Raw genomic sequence first — 22904 nt, forward strand, 5'->3', positions numbered from 1 at the left:
CGCCCTGTCCTGCTTGATTTGAGCAATGACTCTTGGAAGGAGAGCAAATTCTGATGAGAAGCCATGAGATCCAACTCTGGCTGCCCCCACTTGAGGGTCAAGCTGGAAAACACATCCCAATGAAGTTCCCACTCCCCTGGATGAAAAGTCTGTATGCTCAGAAAATCCACTTACCAATTATCCACTCCTGGGATGTGGATTGCAGAAAGACAGCAGTTGTGGGTCTCCGCCCACTGAATAATTCGGGCCACCTCTGTCATGGCCAAGGAACTCCAAGTTCCCCCCTGGTGGTTGATGTAGGCCACCGAGGTTATGTTGTCCTACTGGAATCTGATAAACCAGGCTAAGGCTAACTGAGGCCAGGCCAGAAGAGGATTGAAGATTGCTCTCAGATCCAAGATGTTTATGGGCAGGACTGAGTCTTCAACAAGTCCCATACTGCTCCCCATCCTAGAAGGCTGGCATCTGTGGTCCCAATCACCCAGGAGGGTCTGCAGAAGCAAGTACCCTGGGAGAGATGATCCTGAGTAAGTCACCATTGAAGAGAGAGTCTATTGATGCCTGATCTAGATCTACATGCTGAGACAGGTCCGTATAGTCCCCGTTCCATTGTCTGAGCATGCATAACTGCAGAGGTCTGAGATGGAACTGAGCAAATGGAATGGTGTCCATGGAAGCCACCATCAGACCGATTAGCTCCATACATTGAGCCACTGATGGCCGTAGAGAGGACTGAAGGGCAAGACAAGAGTCGAAGATCTTTCTTTTTCTGACCTCCGTCAGAAAAATCTTCATTAACAGGGAGTCTATTATGGCCCCCAAAAATACGACCCTTGTAGCTGGAACCAGAGAACTTTTTTCCCGATTCACCTTCCATCCGTGGGATCGAAGAAAAGACAACAAGATCTCCATATGAGATTCTGCTTGTTGAAAAGATGGCACCTGAACCAGAATGTCATCCAGATAAGGTGCCACTGCAATGCCCCGAGATCGAAGCACAGCCAAAAGTGCCCACAGAACCTTTGAAAAAATTCTGGGAGCTGTGGCAAGGCCAAATGGAAGGGCCACGAACTGGAAATGATTGTCCAAAAAAGCAAATCTCAGAAACTTGTGATTGTCCCTGTGAATGGGAACATGAAGGTATGCATCCTTTAGGTCTATGGTTGTCATGAACTGACCCTCTTGTACCAAGGGAAGAATGAAGCGTATAGTCTCCATCTTGAAGGATGGCACTCTGAGAAACTTGTTTAAACATTTTAGATCTAGGATTGGTCAGAAAGCCTCCCATCTTTTTGAAAACTACGAACAGATTCAAGTAAAATCCCAGACCACTTTCCTGAAAGGGAACTGGAACTATTACCCCCAGGACAGCAAGGTCCTTGACACAATATAAGAATGCCTCTCTTTTTATCTGGTCTACAGATAATCTGGAGAGGAGAAACCTGCCTCTGGGAGGAAAATATTTGAAGTCTATTTTGTATCCCTGGGAGACAATGTCCACTGCCCAGGGATCCAGTACATCTCTTATCCAAGCCTGGAAAAAAAGAGAGAGTCTGCCCCCAACAAGATCTGCTCCCGGATCGGGGGCCAACCCTTCATGCTGACTTGGAAACAGCTGAAGGCTTTTTAGATTGCTTTCCCTTATTCCAGGACTGGTTGGGCTTCCAGGAAGGCTTGGCTTGATCTTGCTTGGAGGAAGGGGAGGAAGACTTGCCTTTAAAGTTACGAAAGGAACGAAAACTACTCTGACATCCCTTCTGCTTATTCTTTTTATCTTGAGGAAGAAAAGAACCCTTCCCTCCAGTAATATCTGAGATAATTTCCGCCAAACCATGTCCAAACTAGGCCTTACCCTTGAAAGGAATAGCCACGAGCTTAGATTTAGATGAAACATCTGCAGACCAGGACTTCAACCACAAGGCCCTGTGGCTAGGACCGCAAAACCAGAAATTTTGGCTCCCAGTTTAATAACCTATAAGGAAGCATCTGTAATGAAGGAATTGGCTAACTTGAGAGCCTTAATCCTGTCCTGGATCTCATCAAGAGGGGTATCCATATGAAGAGATTCAGACAGCGCATCAAACCAGTAAGCTGCAGCGCTGGTAACAGTGACGATACACACCGCAGGTTGCCATTGTAGACCCTGGTTGATTTTTCATCCATTGGATCTTTAAAAGAACAACTATCCTCTATGGGAATAGTAGTCCTCTTGGTCAAAGTGGAGATCTCTCCTTCTACCTTAGGAACCGTCTGCCACGTCTCCTTAATAGAATCCGCTATAGGAAACCTCTTCTTAAAAATAGGACATGGAGAAAAGGGAATACCAGGTCTTTCCCATTCTCGAGCAGTAATCTCTGCAGCACGGTAAGGAACTGAACAAAACCTCCACCAGAGGGAACAACAAAGTATTTGTTCAATTTACTAGACTTTTTAGGATTGACTATGATAGTTGTGTCGGTGTCGTCCAAAGTAGCCAAAACCTCCTTAAGTAATAAGCGAAGGTGTTCTAGCTTAAATCTGAAGGATACCACTTCAGCATCAGAAGAAGGAATTACACTTTCTGAGTCTGAGATTTCCCCCTCAGATGCTACCGACATGTCTTCTTCCTCAGGCTTATGGGAAGGGACACTCTGGATAGCCAGAACTTGATCAGAAACCTTACTAACTGTTTCCTTAAATTTCCTTATACGCCTTCCCTGCAACATGGGGAAAGCTGACAAGGCCACAGATACCGCAAGGGATACCTGGTAAACAATGTCTTGTAGAGAAAATCCTGCAGGATTGCAAGAGGAAACACAGGGCACTGTATGTGGAGACTAAAAAAGTTGGGACGCTTTATAAGAAAGCTGCGGCATATCTGCAACAGGAGACTCCTGAACAGCATTTGCCTAGGATAATGGTGGCTCAAGGTCAAATATTTTATTTCTATAACTTAAAGTTTTCTCAGTGCATGAGGAACAAAAAGGAACTGAGGATTCCACCTGAGCATCAAAACATAACTGACAAGCAGCAACTTCACCTGGGATAATGGTTTGAAAAGCCTCTTGATCCATATTATGTAATAAATAAGGATAAAGTGTAAAAGTTATTTAGTTGAAAATAAAAAATATATGTGTAATGTGACTTTAAATAGAAATGTGTGTTAGTGCAACAAACCAAATAGACCTCAGGCTACCTATACACCCCAGTAGCTTTACTGAGGTGCCTACCTGTCCTGCAGCTCATTTTCAAATACAGAGCAGTTACAGTGCCCTAACTGCCGAAAAAAACGGCTTACAACAGTAATCTCCATGACCAAAAGTTAAAGTATAAAAACTACTATAACACACTGAGCCACCATGAATCACCACACAGTCTCAATGCCCAAACTGCCTAAAAGAAACCCCAAACATGAAGGTTTAATAAAGTCCCATATTAAATAAGACAGCTTTTAGCTGTAACAAGTGTCAACAATCTCCTTGAAAAAGAAAATTAAAATGGCACTTACCTGAAAGTGCTGTCTGGCAGCAGGACAGCTCACCTGGTTTGAGAGGGTGCAGCACCTCACATGGACCAGTGAAGAGAAAAACTGAGTAAACCTACTCAGGTTTTCTAGTTAGGGCAGCAGATTCTTGAGAAAATGTAGCGAGGATCGTACCTCACAAGTTCTCAAGTGCTCAAAAGGCACCACTGCCCTACTGAAGAGAATGATGTGGACTAGGCTAGACCCCAGAAAAGAAAAGAGTAAGCTTACTCTGCTAAAAAAAACCAAAAAATCTTGATTGAAGAAAACTTCTCATCAGACACCTAAACTTCACCTCCTCCTTGCACTGCAGGCAAAGAGAATGACTGGAGGATTGTGGGTAGGGGAGTGATATTTGACAGCTTTTTTGTGGTGCTCTTTGCCTCCTCCTGCTGGCCAGGAGTGATATTTACAACAGTAATTGATGATGATCCGTGGACTCACCGTGTCATTAGAAAAAAAGGTTGTTTAAAATAGCTTGCTCTGTCTAAATCATAAAAGTTAAATTTTGACTTTACTTCCCCTTTAAACAGGAAGTTAATAAAGGTCGGTAACATAAAATGGCATCTAATGAATTAAAACATGTAATATTTGGTTTAAAATGTTCCGTTTGCGTTTTCCTAAAATAGACTTTCAATGAAGCCTAGAAACAATCTACAGAATTTGTATTATAATGTGTCTGATATTAATTCTCCATATTTCATTCTCTCTTAGCACCTTGTGTTTGGAATAAAGTCTTTCATTGCCTACCTAATACCTGATATGCCGAAAGATTTGTGTGACCGAATGAGGAGAGAAAAATACTTAGTTCAGGAGATGATGTACGAAGCTGAGCTGGAGCATTTACAACGGGAAAGGAAAAAAAATGGGAAACATCTTAATCATGAATGGCCTTAGTGGTTTCTCTAAATTTTACCCCTTTGCAAAGCAGGAAGGTAACACAGCATCTTCAAATTGAAGCCCAACACTAAATATAAATATATATATGTATATATGATATATATCTAAGTCTATTTGGCATATTTTTAAACTGGAACAAATACTTCAGCTCATTATAGTTACTGTATTGCGGTGATCCATCAGCAAAAACAGGACTGATAGTTGGCAACTTGTAACCTTCAGTAGGTGCCCCAGGTTAAATTTTATAAAACAAAATGTTCTGACTTTGCATGAAGAAAAAATTTAGACATTTTTCTTAAGAGGAATTTCAGTAAAATCTTCCAAAGACAGCCTTTATATAAAATAATGCTTGCATTAAGCTTGTCTATGGAAATGACTTACAGCACCCTGAGATCGCAGTTACGCTGCATATTTCTTTTTACCTCGGTTGACCAGTAACTACTATTCGAATTAAAAGACTGCATCTGATGATTGCCGTGTAACACTTTCACATTTCCGGATGGAGAAGGATGGCTATAGAAAATTGTCTATGCTATGCATTGGTTGCAGCCTAAATAACCCAACAGGTATTACTAAAGAGGTGGTTACTGAAATAAGCACAAAATGTATTCTGCGCGACTTTATGACTAATTATTAATTATCTATGGGTTTAAATATCTCTCCATTGCTTATTATGTTAATGGACTAATGCAGTGTATGTTTTACTTGAACATTGACTGTGTGCATAACAAGCACAAATACAATATTTAACAAATCCAGAATTAATAATTGCATATCCCAAAAAAAACTCCTCTAGTAAGGTCAATGTATAGACTACTTACTTAGTCTACAAATGAAAGCATTTTAACAGGTGAAAGACTACCGGAATATGTTTGTACATCACAGAGTGCTCGATTTTTGAGGACCATACTGACATACATACATATCCAGATGGTCTAAAACGCTATCTTTAGAAGACATGGGTTATTTCTCACAATAGTGCATTTGCATGGAGCCAATTGGCTCCCTGCCTTACTGTATATTGGCCCCACAACCTGTTTAACCAGTCAGGTAGGCTTAGTATAACAGAGCATATTAGTAGACAAAGATAATCTTTGGACTTTATTGTGCAAAATAAGAAGGTCCTCACAATTAAATTGACACAGGCAAATGGGTTTAAACAAAAACAAAAAAAAAATATTGTAATACCAGCATCTTAATGGTTTACAAATTTGAAATGGCAAATAATGGTTGCTAAGTAACCCACTCATGCTGCACATATAAGATGTCATTACTTAATTACATTAATTCAATATAACAGAAATACTACGGAGTTTCTTCATGTATGTAAGATATCTACTGATGATCTACAGATGGTTAGATGTTTCAGGCACAGTGAATATACAGAAGTTTTCTGAACTTTTATTTTTCAGATAAATTAGACATTTCAGAATTTCAAATGTAACAATTGAATATTATTTTTAATATTTGTAATGTGTTTATATACATGATATTGCTTTCAATAATCAAATGTTACAATTAATCTGCTAAAAGGTAACTTTTTATAAATATGACATTTAGGGTTGCTAAAATTCAAAATTGATAAATGAACATCAAGCTGAACTTGATGTCATAAAAGAGATATTGGGGCCGATTTACTAATGTCCGCCGCAGATCGATAAATGCCATCAGCATACGCTGTCTGCATTTATCATTGCACCAGCAGTTCTTGTGAACTGCCGGTGCAATGCCGCCCCCTGCAGATTCGCGTGCAATTGGCCGCTAGCAGGGGGTGTCAATCAACCTGATCGTATTCGATTGGATTCATTTCTGTCCGCCACCTCAGAGCAGGCGAACAAGTTATGGAGCAGCGGTCTTTAGAAGCTCGCCAGAAACACAGGGCATCAAGCTCCGTACAGAGTTTGATAAATAGGCCCCTTGAGCTATTTTAGATCCACTGATTTTAGAAAAACCTCACTATGCTGTTAAACAGGTTTCAGAATTCTTGTTTTGCAAAGTGAATGAAATCTTATAAAGGCAACATGAGATTTGAAAGCAAACTACTATTTAAATGAAGCATTTTTTTCTCTCTTACAATTTAAAACTATAATAATCCATTTGTCAGTGACTCTTTAAAGTTTTTTTTAATATGATCTTACTGTTGTTGTAAATCATATTTAAAATCAGAAAATGCGTTACTGCAAGAAGACAGCAAAAAAATACATTATAGATAACTATGCAGAATAGCACTGATTAGCACTGGAAGTGTGAAGCCTTTACCTTGTTAGGAAAGACTAAATTAGAATATCATTTTTAAGAAGATATATAGAAATAAAAACCAAAAATAAGCAACATGCAATGAAAAAAAAATATTATTCCCTGAATATGTCCTTATTGCAATTTCATGGGAGTATTTGAATGTAGCTAGACAAATTACACATTTTATATCAAACTTCAATATATATATGCATTCAATTTCAGGAAGAAGAAGAAAATAGTTATTTTTATGCGTCAGTATAGCATGCAGCTTTTTTATAGGCACTGTTTTTGAGTGTTTTGTTTAATGTATATTTAAAAAATGCAGATGGATTTTGCCGTGCAACTTAATTGAACCTGAACAATTTATGCAAGCAACTTTTTATAACAAATATAAGGTATGTACATAACATATATGTGGAAATACACACACACGCACACACTTTAACATATATATTTATATATATATTTGTGTGTGCATATAAAAATGTATATATATATATATATATATATATATATATATATATATATACATACATATACACACACAAGTTCAAATATGATACAAATGGGTTTATACAATTTCTCCCAAGTGTGGGAGATTTTCCAACAAATGAATTTATAATATTAGAATGATAGCCATACAATTATATGGCAGAGTAATACAATATTTGGATATATAAATAGCCATTATTTAACTTTTTATAAAGCGATTTAACGTTTGTTAAACGGACTTGATAGTCATTTTTAAAAAGTATTGGGTTAGATCTCAATAGAGCCACCAAATTGGACCCGGTATGAAAAGAAAAGAAAACAATCTAGCAACAAAAGATTTTCTATAGCAGCGCCACGTGTTTTTTCAGCTGTATTACAATAATATAGCTATTATTTAGCACACTGCTTGTATGCAATTAAGCAATAGTGGCCCAGTTGATTACAATCATTTCCCTACAACACAATTAACACTATGGGGTCTATTTATTAAAGTGCGGACGGACATGAAACGATGTAGCGTATCATGTCCGCCGCACTTCGATAAATGCCTGTTTTGTGAACTGCTTGTGCAATGCCGCCTACTGCAGATTCATGGCCAAACCACTAGCAGGGGGTGACAGTCAGCCCGATCATATATGATCGGCGAACTGATATCCGCAGCCTCAGAGCAGGCGGACAAGTTATGGAGCAGAAGTTTTTTGACCGCTGCTTCATAACTTCTGTTTCCCGCAAGCCTGAAGGCTCGTGTGGAAAAAGAGGCATCAAGCTCCATTCAGAGCTTGAAAATTTGTCCCCCTAAGTATGATTTTTCAGTTTTTCAATAGACCCTTACATTCTGGACACTCATAATCATAACCCCCTTTGCATTTTCTCCTCACTGGGATCCTTACACTATATTCCCCAGCACTAAATATCTAAAGATCCTTTCGAACAGAAGAAGCCGTCCAACTGCTAGATATTCCCATAATAAACCTTAAAAATAACCACCATAAAATGCGCTCCCTATCTTAATCCATGTTCTTGTATGGTCCGCTTCGGGTAGAGAACATAGTGTCCTTCATATTGCTTAATGACTCTTGGTCTGGGCTCAATCTGGGTTCCCTCCTAACCATAATTACAGTGACAGGACTCACAGTCACAAATGAGCCTTTCCACTGTTCACTGATTGGAATAGCAATGAAGGTTAAAATAAGAATGTAATGTCTAGCTGGGTCTTAATGTTAACTCAGTGCAGGTGATCATACATTTTGTAGCCGGGTGTGTTAGACCAGGTCAAAATGGCATAATGAAGAAAGGTTTGTAAAATCATAGTGACGGGTCAAAATGATAGGACAGGATTTAGTCAATGTCGGGTTTATTATATAATGATTCCATTAAAAAGTAATAGCTGTTGTTAATTGCCGCATAGAGGTTAATTACAAAAGAAGCAACATTGATTAGAATTAGTTTGTGCAACAACATTATTGTTATGGATGTTCACATTCCTTTAAAATAACGATATTTCTATTCTTTGGAATACAAATTTCCCTTGTTTTATTGGTGTCAGTGTTACGTTTTATCCATTGAAACAAAACCATAAAATGTATTTTACACAGTTTCCTTGTGGTGGAAAATCTAAATATTTGCTTTTATGTTGTTTTAAAATCATTAAAGGGCCAGTATACACCAATTTTCATATAACTGCATGTAATAGACACTACTATAAAGAATAAGATGCATAGATACTGATATAAAAATCCAGTATAAAACCTTTTAAAAACTTACTTAGAAGCTCCCAGTTTAGCACTGTTGATGAGGTTTGGCTGGGACACCCGCTGAAAGGGGCTGGGAAAGCAGGAACAGGCAGGCACCCCCCCCCCCCCTCCACCACCACCACTGTACAATATTTCTTTTAAAATGTTCTCACTAAATATAATTTTTCTGTTACAGACCATGTTTATGAATGTCTTAAGAGACATTGGGGGCAATTTATCATGCAGCGGATCCTGCATTGATGCCCCATCGTTTCTGGTCCAAAAGAAACTGTTGTGCTTATTAAATTTTATCATGATTCCATTGAAAAAAGGTGGCAGACCCCTGCTTGGCCGCAAATTAGTAGGGAGCGGCATTGCACAAGCATTTCATTAAAAATCCTTATGCAATGTTAAATGCCGACAGCGTATGCTGTTGGCATTTAGCAAAGTTGAGCGGACATAATTCGATACAGCAAATCATGTCCGCTGACCTATGGTAAATCTAGCCAATGGCACTCACACATTTTGTAGAATGTATTAAAACCTATTCAAATATTATATATGTAAAACATTGCATCATTTATCCTGCAGAATAGGCAGTCCACAATGTAATCCGTGATATTTTAATTAAATAGTTTAATGTTATCCATCCAATCAGAAGCCATTCAGAGGCATTGCATGCATTGCTGAGAAAGGTGTGAAGTGAAATTTCTCATACATTTTAAGAATATTTAAAGGTGAAGAAAGACTGACTGGGCTGCAGGGTATTGCATGTTATATATATATATATATATATATATATATACACACACTGTATCTTTTTATATATACAATATATATATATATATATATATATATATATATATATATATATATATATATATATATATATATATATATATATTGTATATATATATAGTTTCCATGCAGAAATATCCCCCAACATATTAAAAACATACTTTTGTAAGTGTATGGGTTTAACTGTATAATTTAAAAATTTAAAATAATAGATTTGTTGTTTCACTGATTGATTTTAACTTGGCAAATGTGCTCTAATTGTACCACAGATGTGTTATGGATGTTCTTGCTGTTAATATAGTTTAACCTCTGTTTCAAATTATTTTGTTTTGTTACAAAAATGCAATTAAAATATTAAAATATTCTGAGGTAAAAAAAAAAGGAAAACCAAATGGACAGGTATATTATAATTATATATACTGTATGTATTTGTTATTTAAAACCAAAAGCCATCAAGCAAATTTTGCACTTGTGTTAAACTTGATTTTTACATTTATTGTTATCCTTACACAAATTATTAATAAATTGTGTGTTTTTAATCCTTTGCAACACTTTTATCTTACATTATATACTGTATGGTATTGACTTAAATGCAACAAATATTTGGATTATTTTAGACGCTTAACTTGCACAGGAATTGTTATTAAAATACAAATAATATGGTAAAATATAAACATAAATATACCAGAGGTGGAAAGAGTGGCACTATTACAAAAAATGAAAAAGCTGGGAATATAAAATTACATATAAAAAAAAAATGCAATATATAAAAAAAAGCGTTAATTTTAAATTAATGAATTTATTAAAGAAAGTATGAGTATGAGTGTCTCATTTTAAAACAACTTAGTGTTATATACTAACACTAAGTTGTTTTAATATGGGACACATACTTTCTTTAATAAATTCATTAGTTGCCGGGGTGCGTCACAAAAAACATATCCAAGTTAATCACAGAGAGACACACTCGCAGGACTTTGTAAATCAATTCACCCTTTTATTCCAGTTAACTGGAATAAAAAGGTGAATTGATTTACAATGTCCGGCGACTGTGCATTGAAGCCCCTTGCAGTCAAGTAGATGAAAACATGAAAAGTATATTTATGCAATATTCATATTTAATAAAGTGTTATACTGTGTATGTACTGTAAATATTTCACATTCCAATGTTCTGCACATAGCATATTATGTTCTTATGTTATGTATTTTTAAATAGCTATTACTATATATATATATATATATATATATATATATACACAGTATATATATATATAATCATCTATAGAGAGGTAGAGATATATATTTTAGCAAAAAAACAGATATATGTAGTATTTATGAATACATAGAACATATTCTGCTATGAGAAGAACATTGGAATGTTAAATATTCAGATTTTCACGTTGAGTTAGCACACTTGAGAATATGCGATCGGGTTTGCGTGCAAGTTTGGTGTTTTTTTGCTCCATTTACTTCTACTGTGTAATACGTTAATGAGGTTGCAATATTCTAAACGTTATTTTGCACACATGAGGTTAGAGTATGAGCAAAAATGTTTTAATTTCAATTTGTAATATGCCTCTTACCAATTGAAGGCAAAAAATTTACTTCTAGCGGAGTGAGCGTGTGAGCTGGAGTTTTTAAATACTGCTCCACTTGTAATCTGGCCCTAACTGTTTTGCTCTTAAGTTATTAAGTCCTACAGGGATATTTATCAAGCCATCAACCGCAAATACGCCGGAATTCCGCAGCGTAATTGTTGCGACCTTGATCCGACCTAGTTATCAAAGCCGGCAAAAGTTGACATTTGTGACGTAACATACGATCCGCCGGTCTCAATCCGACGCAGATTGATGCTTACATCATTACATTTGACACCTTTTCCCATTTATCAAATTTCTAACAGGTAAGCTAGCAGCTATTCCGGCCCATTGTACCTAGTTTTCAATCCACCACCCTGGAGCCAGCGGATGGAGTCTGAAAGCACCAAAAGCTTATGTTCGATGCTGCCAGATATCCCATTGATTTATATGGTTGAAAACAAGTAACGTTTACACCTAACACCCTAACATAAGCCCCGAGTCTAAACACCCCTAATCTGCCGCCCCCAACATCGCCAACACCTACATAATGTTATTAACCCCTATTCCGCGACTCCGCCGCCACTAAATAAATGTATTAACCCCTAAACATCTGGCCTCCCACATCACTACCACTAACTAAACTTATTAACCCCTAAACCGCCAGCCCCCCACATCGCCATAGACTAAATTAAGCTATTAACCCCTAAACCTAACAAGCCGCTATCTTTAAATTAAAATTACAACATCCCTATCTTAAAATAAATTTAAACTTACTTGTAGAATTAAAATAAACTATTTTAAACTATTAATTAATCTACCCTAACTATTATACTACAATTAAATTAAACTACCAATTAAATTAACTAAATTACATATTAAAAAACCCTAACCCTACTCAAATTATTTAAATCTACTATTAAACATTATTAAAAATGACTAAATTACCAAAACAAATAAATGCTAAGTTACAAAAAATAAAAAACACTAAATTACGAGAAAAAAAAACAACATTATCAAAAATAAAAAAGAATTACACCTAATCTAATAGCCCTATCAAAATAAAAAAAGCCCCCACAAAATAAAAAAAACCCTAGCCTACAATAAACTACCAATGGCCCTTAAAAGGGCCTTTTGTGGGGCATTGCCCCAAAGAAATCAGCTCTTTTACCTGTAAAAAAAATACAAACACCCCCCAACAGTAAAACCCACTACCCAACAAACCAACCCCCCCCAAGTAAAACACCTATCTAAATTAACCTTAGCTCCCCATTGCCCTGAAAAGGGCATTTGTATGGGCATTGCCCTTAAATGGGCATTTAGCTCTTTTACATGCCCAGACCCTAATCTAAAAATAAAACCCACCCAAAAAAAACTTAAATAAACCTAATACTAACCCCAACGATCCACTTACAGTTATTGAAGTCCCGCTTGAAGGATCCTTCCAGCCGGCAAAGTCTTCATCCAGGCGGCAAGAAGTCTTCTTCCAGATGGCATCTTCTATCTTCATCCATCCGGCGCGGAGCGGGTCCATCCTGAAGACATCCTGCGCGGAGCTCCTCTTCATATGGTCGCCGCCGTAAACTGGAACTTCAATGCAAGTGACGTCATCCAAGATGGCGTCCCTTGCATTCCTATTGGCTGAAAGGTTCCAATCAGCCAATAGGATTAGAGCTGCTAAAATCCTATTGGCTGATTGGAACAGTATGAAGAGGAGCTCCACGCCGGATGTCTTCAGGATGGACCCGCTCCGCACCGGATGGATGAAGATAGAAGATGCCGTCTGGATAAAGACTTCTTGCTGCCTGGATGAGGACTTCGCCGGCTGGATCAAGATGGAAGAGGCCGCCCGTATGAAAACCTTGCTGGCTGGATGGATCCTTCAAGCGGGACTTCAATAACTGTAAGTGGATCGTCGGGGGTTAGTGTTAAGGTTTTTTTGGGTGGGTTTTATTTTTAGATTAGGGTCTAGGCATGTAAAAGAGCTAAAAGCCCTTTTAAGGGCAATGCCCATACAAATGCCCTTTTCAGGGCAATGGGGAAGTTAAGTTATTTTAGATTTTATTTTAGTTTTTTTTTTGGGGGGGGGATTGGTTGGTGGGTGGTGGGTTTTACTGTTGGGGGGTGTTTGTATTTTTTTTTTACAGGTAAAAGAGCTGATTTCTTTGGGGCAAAGCCCCACAAAAGGCCCTTTTAAGGGCCATTGGTAGTTTATTGTAGGCTAGGGTTTTTTTATTTGGGGGGGGGCTTTTTTATTTTATAGGGCTATTAGATTAGGTGTAATTCTTTTTTATTTTTGATAATGTGTTTTTTTTCGCAATTTTGTGTTTTTATTTTTTGTAAATTAGCATTTATTTGTTTTGGTAATTTAGTAATTTTTAATAATGTTTAATAGTAGATTTTAAAATTTGTAGTAGGGTTTTTTAATATGTAATTTAGTTAATTTATTTGGTAGTTTAATTGAATTGTAGTATAATAGTTAGGGTAGGTTAATTAATAGTTTAAAAATAGTTTTTTTTAATTCTACAGGTAAGTTTAAATTTATTTTAAGATAGGGATGTTGTAATTTTAATATAAAGTTAGCGGCTTGTTAGGTTTAGGGGTTAATAGCTTAATTTAGTTTATGGCGATGTGGGGGACTGACGATTCAGGGGTTAATAGGTTTAGTTAGTGGTAGTGATGTGGGAGGCCAGAGGTTTAGGGGTTAATACATTTATTAAGGTTGCGGCGGGGTCCGGGAGCGGCTGGATAGGGGTTAATACATTTATTTAGCTTGCGGCAGGGCCTGGGAGCTGCGGGATAGGGGTTAATAACTTTATTTAGGTTGCAGCAGGGTCCGGGAGCAGCAGGATAGGGGTTAAACATTTTAGTATAGTTGCAACGTTTAGTGACAGGGTATAAATAAAGTTGGTAAGAAGCCAAATAGACGCAAGATCGATGACTATTAGTTAACAACAGTCCAATGCCCACTGCCCCATATTTGGTGCACGTCTTTTTGCCGGCTTTTTTTATAAATATGGAGTTCATATTCAGGTCCGCGGCCGTGATGTTAGACGATGTTAGGCGAGCGTATTGGTGCCGGCGTATGCAGCATAATTGAGGCTTTGATAAATATCCCCCCTAGTGTTATTTTTGTATTATTCTAAATTTATAATAATCAGTAAAATTGTTTTCACTTACTGTATACTAACAAATTTTGTAGTATTTTATCAATGTATGTATGATTTTGTTTATTTATTGCATTTAAAGGGACGGTAAAGTCAATATTAAACTTTCATAATTTATATAGAGCATGCAATTTGCTTCTATGTTTAATATCTCCTGGTATCCTTTCTTGAAATGCATACTTAGGTAGGCTCAAGAGAAGCAATGCACTGCTTGAAGCTAGCTGCTGATTGGTGATTGCACATACTGTATATGCCTCATCACTGGCTCACTTGATATCTTCACTTTGCTCCCAGTAGTGCATTGCTGCTCCTTTAACAAAGGATTCCAAGAGAGTGAAGCAACTTTTATCTGAATCATGAAAGAAACAACAACTATTTTAAACAAGCATTAGGTTACAAATGACTAGCACTGTTTTATCATTACAAGAATTTATATATATATATATATATATATATATATATATATATATATATATATATATATATATATATGTATATGTATGTACTATTATTTTATTTTTGCTAATAGTTTATCACATTCTTATTTGCTACACAGACACAAAAGTCCCTAATTGTATAGATCATTGTAGTGTATTAAAACTTCCTATAGGGTAATACAATGATAATAAAAAATAGCTCCCCTCACATATACCTGCACTTACACAACTACCTTTCTGCCTGCTCAAAACTATTTTTTAACAATATGTTTTATAGTCATAGTGGTCCATCCAATCAGAAGCTGCCCCAATTGCTACTGTTGGAAATGAATGTGACCTCACCGTTGCTTTTAGTCTTATTATATGCAGAGATCTGTTCTGAGAGTAAACAGCAGTTGCATGCGCTTTATGCTTCAGACGCATGAAAAAAGCATTGCTGAGCAGGGCAGAGAGTGGTTGGGGTAAGAGTGCCTACAGGGGCTATTTTTTTTAACTAATATGAATTATGTTGCCCTATGGGAACTTCTTAAAGGGACATGAAACCCATTTTTTATTTCATGATTCTGATAGAGAATATAATTTTAAACAACTTTCTAATTTACTTCTATTATCTAATTTGTTTAATTTTCTTGGTATCATTTGTTGAAGTAGCAGCAATGCACTAATGGTTTCTAACTGAACTCATGGGTGAGCCAATCACAATCAATATATATATATATATATATATATATATATATATATATATGCTGCTACCAATCAACAGCTAGAACCTAGGTTATCTGTTGCTTCTGATCTTTCCTAGATAAAGCTTTCAGCAAAGGATAACACGAGAAGGAAGCAAATTAAATAATATAAATCAATTGGAAAGTTGTTTAAAATTGTATTCTCTATCTGAATCATGAAAGAAAATTTTGGGTTTCATGTCCCTTTAAATACATCCCACTAAACAGTATTATACAAACAGTTGCTTGTCTCATAACAATTTTTATGTTTCTTTAACATACACCATTTTACTACTTTTTAATTAATACTAATGTTTTATTCATAATGTAATACATCAGGGGCTTTCCAAAACCCCTTCTCAGTTGTTTCTCTACAATGTGTTTAGGAATAATGCTTTTTAAAACTTAATGTTTATTTAGTTGCTTAAACTATTAATAAAGATATTTGTCTTGATTTTTGGCAATGTGGAGAAGTATGAATAAATGTGCCTTGGCAGGTTCAAGCTTGCAATACTTGTGTCAGATTGCAATTATTTATTATTATTTTCTTTATAGTATAGAATTTGTGTTTGTCCTTTTTTAATCAAAATTAAAACTATAGCAATACAATGAATTAATATAGATCACAAAATGAACGATGAACGATGCAGGTAGTGGTGGTCCAGGTGGCAAATTTATATTAAACCCTTAGAGCAGATAAGCAAAATCATAAAAAAAACATATCTCATAGATAATGAGACATTGAACATCAGCAAAGGATTCAGGATAATGAATTGCAGCAAACTGCGTCATCGACAACAGAGATTACAAATTAGGCAGTATTTAAACTTCAAATAATAAAATATCACTGGTAAATGACATATAAATTAGAGGTGTGCATTTGTTTAGTAAGAATGTAAATAATCTATTTGTTTTCACAAAACAAATATCCAAATAATTGCACCAATAAAATTTAAAGGAGATTAAAAACTGAGAGTATTCATTAGTTTTCTTTAAATTACCTTTAAGGGGTTAAATGCTTACCTCTAGAGTGCTCTAGAACAATCCTCCTTCTCAGAGCCCGGGTCATGCTAATAGGAGGCTTAGCTTGGAGGATCCCAGAGCCCGCATTAAAGAAGAAGTTCCTTTAATGCAGTCCCTGGGATCCACTGCGCTAGGGTCCCGATGATAGAAAGTTCCACGAGGCGGCGAGATATTCAAAAGGGATTCATTGCCATCTTGAGAAAACTGGCAAAATATTAAAAAGTGCCAACATTACTGTTTAAAGGCATCACCAAGAGGTTACTATACATCGCAATGGGTGGCGATGCTGGCGAAATATTCCAAGCAGCATCGCCACCTATATTGGCGAAGGAAAGTAAAGAATCCTTTTTAAATATAATGCAGTAATAACCCCCAAACCCCCATAACCCCTCACCACAATAACCTCTACACTACTTAACCCCTATACGGCACAACCCCCCATCACAAAAACCCCTTTACTACTTAACCTCTATACCGCCACAACCCCATCACAATAACTCCTACAATACTTAAAGGGCCACTAAACCTAAAATCTTTCTTTCATGATTCAGATAGAACATACAAATTAAAACAACATTACAATTTACTTCTATTATTTATTTTGCTTCATTTTTTTAGATATCCTTATTTGAAGAAAAAGCCATGCACATGGGTGAGCCAATCACATGAGGCTTCTATGTGCAGCAACCAATCAGCAGCTACTGAGCATATCTAGATATGCTTTTCAGCAAAGAATATCAAGGCCTAGATTTAGAGTTCGGCGGTAGCCGTGAAAACCAGCGTTAGAGGCTCCTAACGCTGGTTTTAGGCTACCGCCGGTATTTGGAGTCACTCAAAATAGGGTCTAACGCTCACTTTTCAGCCGCAACTTTTCCATACCGCAGATCCCCTTACGTCAATTGCGTATCCTATCTTTTCAATGGGATCTTCCTAACGCCGGTATTTAGAGTCGTTTCTGAAGGGAGCGTTAGAGCTCTAACGACAAAACTCCAGCCGCAGGAAAAAAGCAGGAGTTAAGAGCTTTCTGGGCTAACACCGGTTCATAAAGCTCTTAACTACTGTACTCTAAAGTACACTAACACCCATAAACTACCTATGTACCCCTAAACTAAGGTCCCCCCACATCGCCGCAACGCGATTAATTTTTTTTAACCCCTAATCTGCCGACCGCCACCTACGTTATACTTATGTACCCCTAATCTGCTGCCCCTAACCCCGCCGACCCCTGTATTATATTTATTAACCCCTAACCTGCCCCCCACAACGTCGCCGCAAGCTACTTACAATAATTAACCCCTAATCTGCCGACCGCAAAGCGCCGCCACCTACGTTATCCTTATGTACCCCTAATCTGCTGCCCCCAACACCGCCGACCCCTATATTATATTTATTAACCCCTAATCTGCCCCCCTCAACGTCGCCGACACCTGCCTACACTTATTAACCCCTAATCTGCCGAGCGGACCTGAGCGCTACTATAATAAAGTTATTAACCCCTAATCCGCCTCACTAACCCTATCATAAATAGTATTAACCCCTAATCTGCCCTCCCTAACATCGCCAACATCTAACTTCAATTATTAACCCCTAATCTGACGACCGGAGCTCATCGCTACTATAATAAATGGATTAACCCCTAAAGCTAAGTCTAACCCTAACACTAACACCCCCCTAAATTAAATATAATTTAAATCTAACGAAAATAATTAACTCTTATTAAATAAATTATTCCTATTTAAAGCTAAATACTTACCTGTAAAATAAACCCTAATATAGCTACAATATAAATTATAATTATATTGTAGCTATTTTAGGATTAATATTTATTTTACAGGCAACTTTGTAATTATTTTAACCAGGTACAATAGCTATTAAATAGTTAAGAACTATTTAATAGTTACCTAGTTAAAATAATAACAAAATTACCTGTAAAATAAGTCCTAACCTAAGTTATAATTAAACCTAACACTACCCTATCAATAAATTAATTAAATAAAATGCCTACAATTACCTACAATAAAACCTAACACTACACTATCAATAAATAAATTAAATACAATTTCTACAAATAACTACAATTACATAAACTAGCTAAAGTACAAAAAATAAAAAAGAACTAAGTTACAAAAAATAAAAAAATATTTACAAACATAAGAAAAATATTACAACAATTTTAAACTAATTACACCTACTCTAAGCCCCCTAATAAAATAACAAAGACCCCCAAAATAAAAAAATGCCCTACCCTATTCTAAATTAATAAATTTAAAAGCTCTTTTACCTTACCAGCCCTGAACAGGGCCCTTTGCGGGGCATGCCCCAAGAAATTCAGCTCTTTTGCCTGTAAAAAAAAACATACATTCGTCGTTCAGTCGTCGGCCAGGATGGATGTTCCGCGGTGGAGGTCTTCAGGATGCTGCCGCTTCGCTCCGGATGGATGCCGCTTGGATGAAGACTTCAATCGGATGGAAGACCTCTTCTGGCCCGCTTGGATGAAGACTTCAATCGGATGGAAGACCTTTTCTGGCCCGCTTGGATGAAGACTTCAGCCGGATCATGGACCTCTTCAGCCCCCCGCTTGGGCTTGGATCAGGACATCGGAGGAGCTCTTCTTGACCGATCGGTGAACCTGGTATGGTGAAGACAAGGTAGGATGATCTTCAGGGGCTCAGTGTTAGGTTTATTTAAGGGGGGTTTGGGTTAGATTAGGGGTATGTGGGTGGTGAGTTGTAATGTTGGGGGGGGGGTATTGTATGTTTTTTTTTACAGGCAAAAGAGCTGAATTTCTTGGGGCATGCCCCGCAAAGGGCCCTGTTCAGGGCTGGTAAGGTAAAAGAGCTTTTAAATTTATTAATTTTGAATAGGGTAGGGCATTTTTTTATTTTGGGGGTCTTTGTTATTTTATTAGGGGGCTTAGAGTAGGTTTAATTAGTTTAAAATTGTTGTAATATTTTTCTTATGTTTGTAAATATTTTTTTATTTTTTGTAACTTAGTTCTTTTTTATTTTTTGTACTTTAGTTAGTTTATGTAATTGTAGTTATTTGTAGAAATTGTATTTAATTTATTTATTGTTAGTGTAGTGTTAGGTTTTATTGTAGGTAATTGTAGGTATTTTATTTAATTAATTTATTGATAGGGTAGTGTTAGGTTTAATTATAATTTAGGTTTGGACTTATTTTACAGGTAATTTTGTTATTATTTTAACTAGGTAACTATTAAATAGTTCTTAACTATTTAATAGCTATTGTACCTGGTTAAAATAATTACAAAGTTACCTGTAAAATAAATATAAATCCTAAAATAGCTACAATATAATTATAATTTATATTGTAGCTATATTAGGATTAATTTTACAGGTAAGTATTTAGCTTTAAATAGGAATAATTTATTTAATAAGAGATAATTAATTTCGTTAGATTTAAATTATATTTAATTTAGGGGGGTGTTAGTATTAGGGTTAGACTTAGCTTTAGGGGTTAATACATTTATTAGAATAGCGGTGAGCTCCGGTCGGCAGATTAGGGGTTAATAATTGAAGTTAGGTGTCGGCGATGTTAGGGAGGGCAGATTAGGGGTTAATACTATTTATGATAGGGTTAGTGAGGCGGATTAGGGGTTAATAACTTTATTATAGTAGCGCTCAGGTCCGCTCGGCAGATTAGGGGTTAATAAGTGTAGGCAGGTGTCGGCGACGTTGAGGGGGGCAGATTAGGGGTTAATAAATATAATATAGGGGTCGGCGGTGTTAGGGGCAGCAGATTAGGGGTACATAAGGATAACGTAGGTGGCGGCGCTTTGCGGTCGGCAGATTAGGGGTTAATTATTGTAAGTAGCTTGCGGCGACGTTGTGGGGGGCAGGTTAGGGGTTAATAAATATAATATAGGGGTCGGAGGTGTTAGGGGCAGCAGATTAGGGGTACATAGGGATAATGTAAGTTGCGGCGGTTTACGGAGCGGAAGATTAGGGGTTAATAATATAATGCAGGGGTCAGCGATAGCGGGGGCGGCAGATTAGGGGTTAATAAGTGTAAGGTTAGGGGTGTTTAGACTCGGGGTACATGTTAGAGTGTTAGGTGCAGACGTAGGAAGTGTTTCCCCATAGGAAACAATGGGGCTGCGTTAGGAGCTGAACGCTGCTTTTTTGCAGGTGTTAGGTTTTTTTTCAGCTCAAACAGCCCCATTGTTTCCTATGGGAGAATCGTGCACGAGCACGTTTTTGAGGCTGGCCGCGTCCGTAAGCAACTCTGGTATCGAGAGTTGCATTTGCGGTAAAAATGCTCTACGCTCCTTTTTTGGAGCCTAACGCAGCATTTTTTTGAACTCTCGATACCAGAGTTAATTTTATGGTGCAGCCAGAAAAAAGCCTGCGTAGCGTTAACAGCCCATCTACCGCCAAACTCCAAATCTAGGCCCAAGAGAATAAAACAAATTAGATAATAGAAGTAAATTAGAAAGATGTTTAAAAATGCATTATCTTTCTAAATCATGAAAGAAAAAATGTGGGTTTCATGGCCCTTTAACCCAACCCCTATACCTCCACAACCCCCATCACAATAATGCCTACACAAATTAACCCCTATACTACCAAAAAAACCATTGCAATAACCCCTTTACTACTTAACCCTTATACCGCCACAAACCCCCATCACAATAATCCCTACACTACTTAACCCCTATACCACCACAACCCCCATAGTAATAATCCCTACACAACTTAATCCCTATACTGCCACAACCCCACCAATAACAACCCCTAATCTATTAACCCTCAAACCATTAATACCCCACCGCAAACTACACAACATATTATACATCTAACCTATTAACCCCCTAACTGCCAATACCCCACAGCAAACTACCCCTACCGTACTTAACTCCCTAACAACTAACCTCCTCCAAGACCCCAAACCCCCTAAGTTACAAAAATAAAAAAATACTAGCATTACAAAAAATTACCAATAAAAAAACTCCCAGAAAAGCAAACCCAAACAGTAAAGCCGATACTAAAACTAAAGTACACTTAAAAAAAAGCCCACAAATTAAAACAAACCTATACTAACACTAAAGCCTACTCTAAAAATTACCCCTTAAAATGGCATTTGTCAGGCAGTGCCCTAGTTAATGTAAATAGCTCTTTTGTAATAAAAGCACCTATACTAAAAACAAAGTAACCCCCCAAAAAAAACTACACTAAAAATTGTCCTAAGAAGGTTATTTCGTGGGGGCATTGCCCTAAAGTGACCGTTTTTTTTTGCGTGTAAAAACATAAAATACCCCTATTGTAAAAAAAGGTTGCCCTGAAAAGGGCATCAGCGATTAAGCCCTGTTGGTGAAAAACAAAACAAAGCCCTAGCCTACAAAAGGTTGCCCTGAAAAGGGCATCAGAGATTAAGCTCTCTTGCTAAAAAAAACAAACACTTTTGCTAACCCTAAATTAACCTCACCAAAAAAAACACTTAACCCTAAAAGTTAGTACTCACCAACTTGCAGCTGCTTTTCCAAAGTGGAGCTCCACTGGGGTTTTCCACTTCCATCTTCTTCATCTTTTATCTTATTTTCTTCTGTCCAATGTCCTCTTTATGCATTCACTGCTGCACACTGAAGCTTGAATTTGAGGTTCCCCCTTGTGGGCTAGATTACAAATGAAGCGCTATTTAGTTCTCCCACTCACGCGTTAACTTCACTAGACAAAGACTTTTTGTGCATGTCAGGTTGCGCTCATATTACAAAAGCATAAATCCAATGCACGCAAAAAAATACTGCAATCGTGTTAACTTCTCCCATAGACTTCAAGGAAGTGTGAAAACTGTAAAGAAATTCTAATACTCATACTCGCATGTTAACCCGACCGTGTATATTTAAGAGCGCTAAACCCAACATTAAATATTAATATTTCACATTTGAATGTTCTTCACATAGCATATATAATATATCTGTATGTACCTATATATCTATTCCTAATATATATAAGTACATTTTCACCTGTAGCAAAGAAACATATACAGGTGAAACTCGAAAAATTAGAATACCATGCAAAAGTTCATTTATTTCACTAATGCAAATTAAAAGGTGAAAATAATATATGAGATAGACTCATTACATGCAAAGCAAGATAGTTCAAGCCGTGATTTGTCATAATTGTGATAAATATGGCTTACAGCTCATGAAAACCCCAAATCCACAATCTCAAAAAATATCAATCCGAAACGAATCACACATGTCTACCTTTCGTCACTATAGGAGGATGGCAGAGAAAATGTTAGAAGAAAATGTATTCCATATAATGGATATTTTCCCTTCAAGAGTGGACTGGGGTG

At 36.9% G+C, this 22904-nt stretch overlaps 1 protein-coding gene across 2 annotated transcripts in view; it reads left to right on the forward strand.

The window, feature by feature from the left end:
- Nucleotides 1-4870, forward strand: part of LOC128666024 (anoctamin-3-like) — a 353414-nt gene extending 348544 nt beyond the window's left edge. For both annotated transcript variants that reach the window (XM_053720385.1, XM_053720384.1), the window contains one exon: nt 4217-4870. In XM_053720385.1, coding sequence (XP_053576360.1) covers nt 4217-4399 — 183 coding nt within the window. In that variant the 3' untranslated portion in view covers nt 4400-4870. The remainder of the gene's footprint in view (nt 1-4216) is intronic.
- The last annotated feature ends 18034 nt before the right edge of the window (nt 4871-22904 follow it).

The sequence above is a fragment of the Bombina bombina genome, chromosome 7 (assembly GCF_027579735.1).
Source record: "Bombina bombina isolate aBomBom1 chromosome 7, aBomBom1.pri, whole genome shotgun sequence".
In the NCBI taxonomy this organism is placed as follows: Eukaryota; Metazoa; Chordata; class Amphibia; order Anura; family Bombinatoridae; genus Bombina; species Bombina bombina.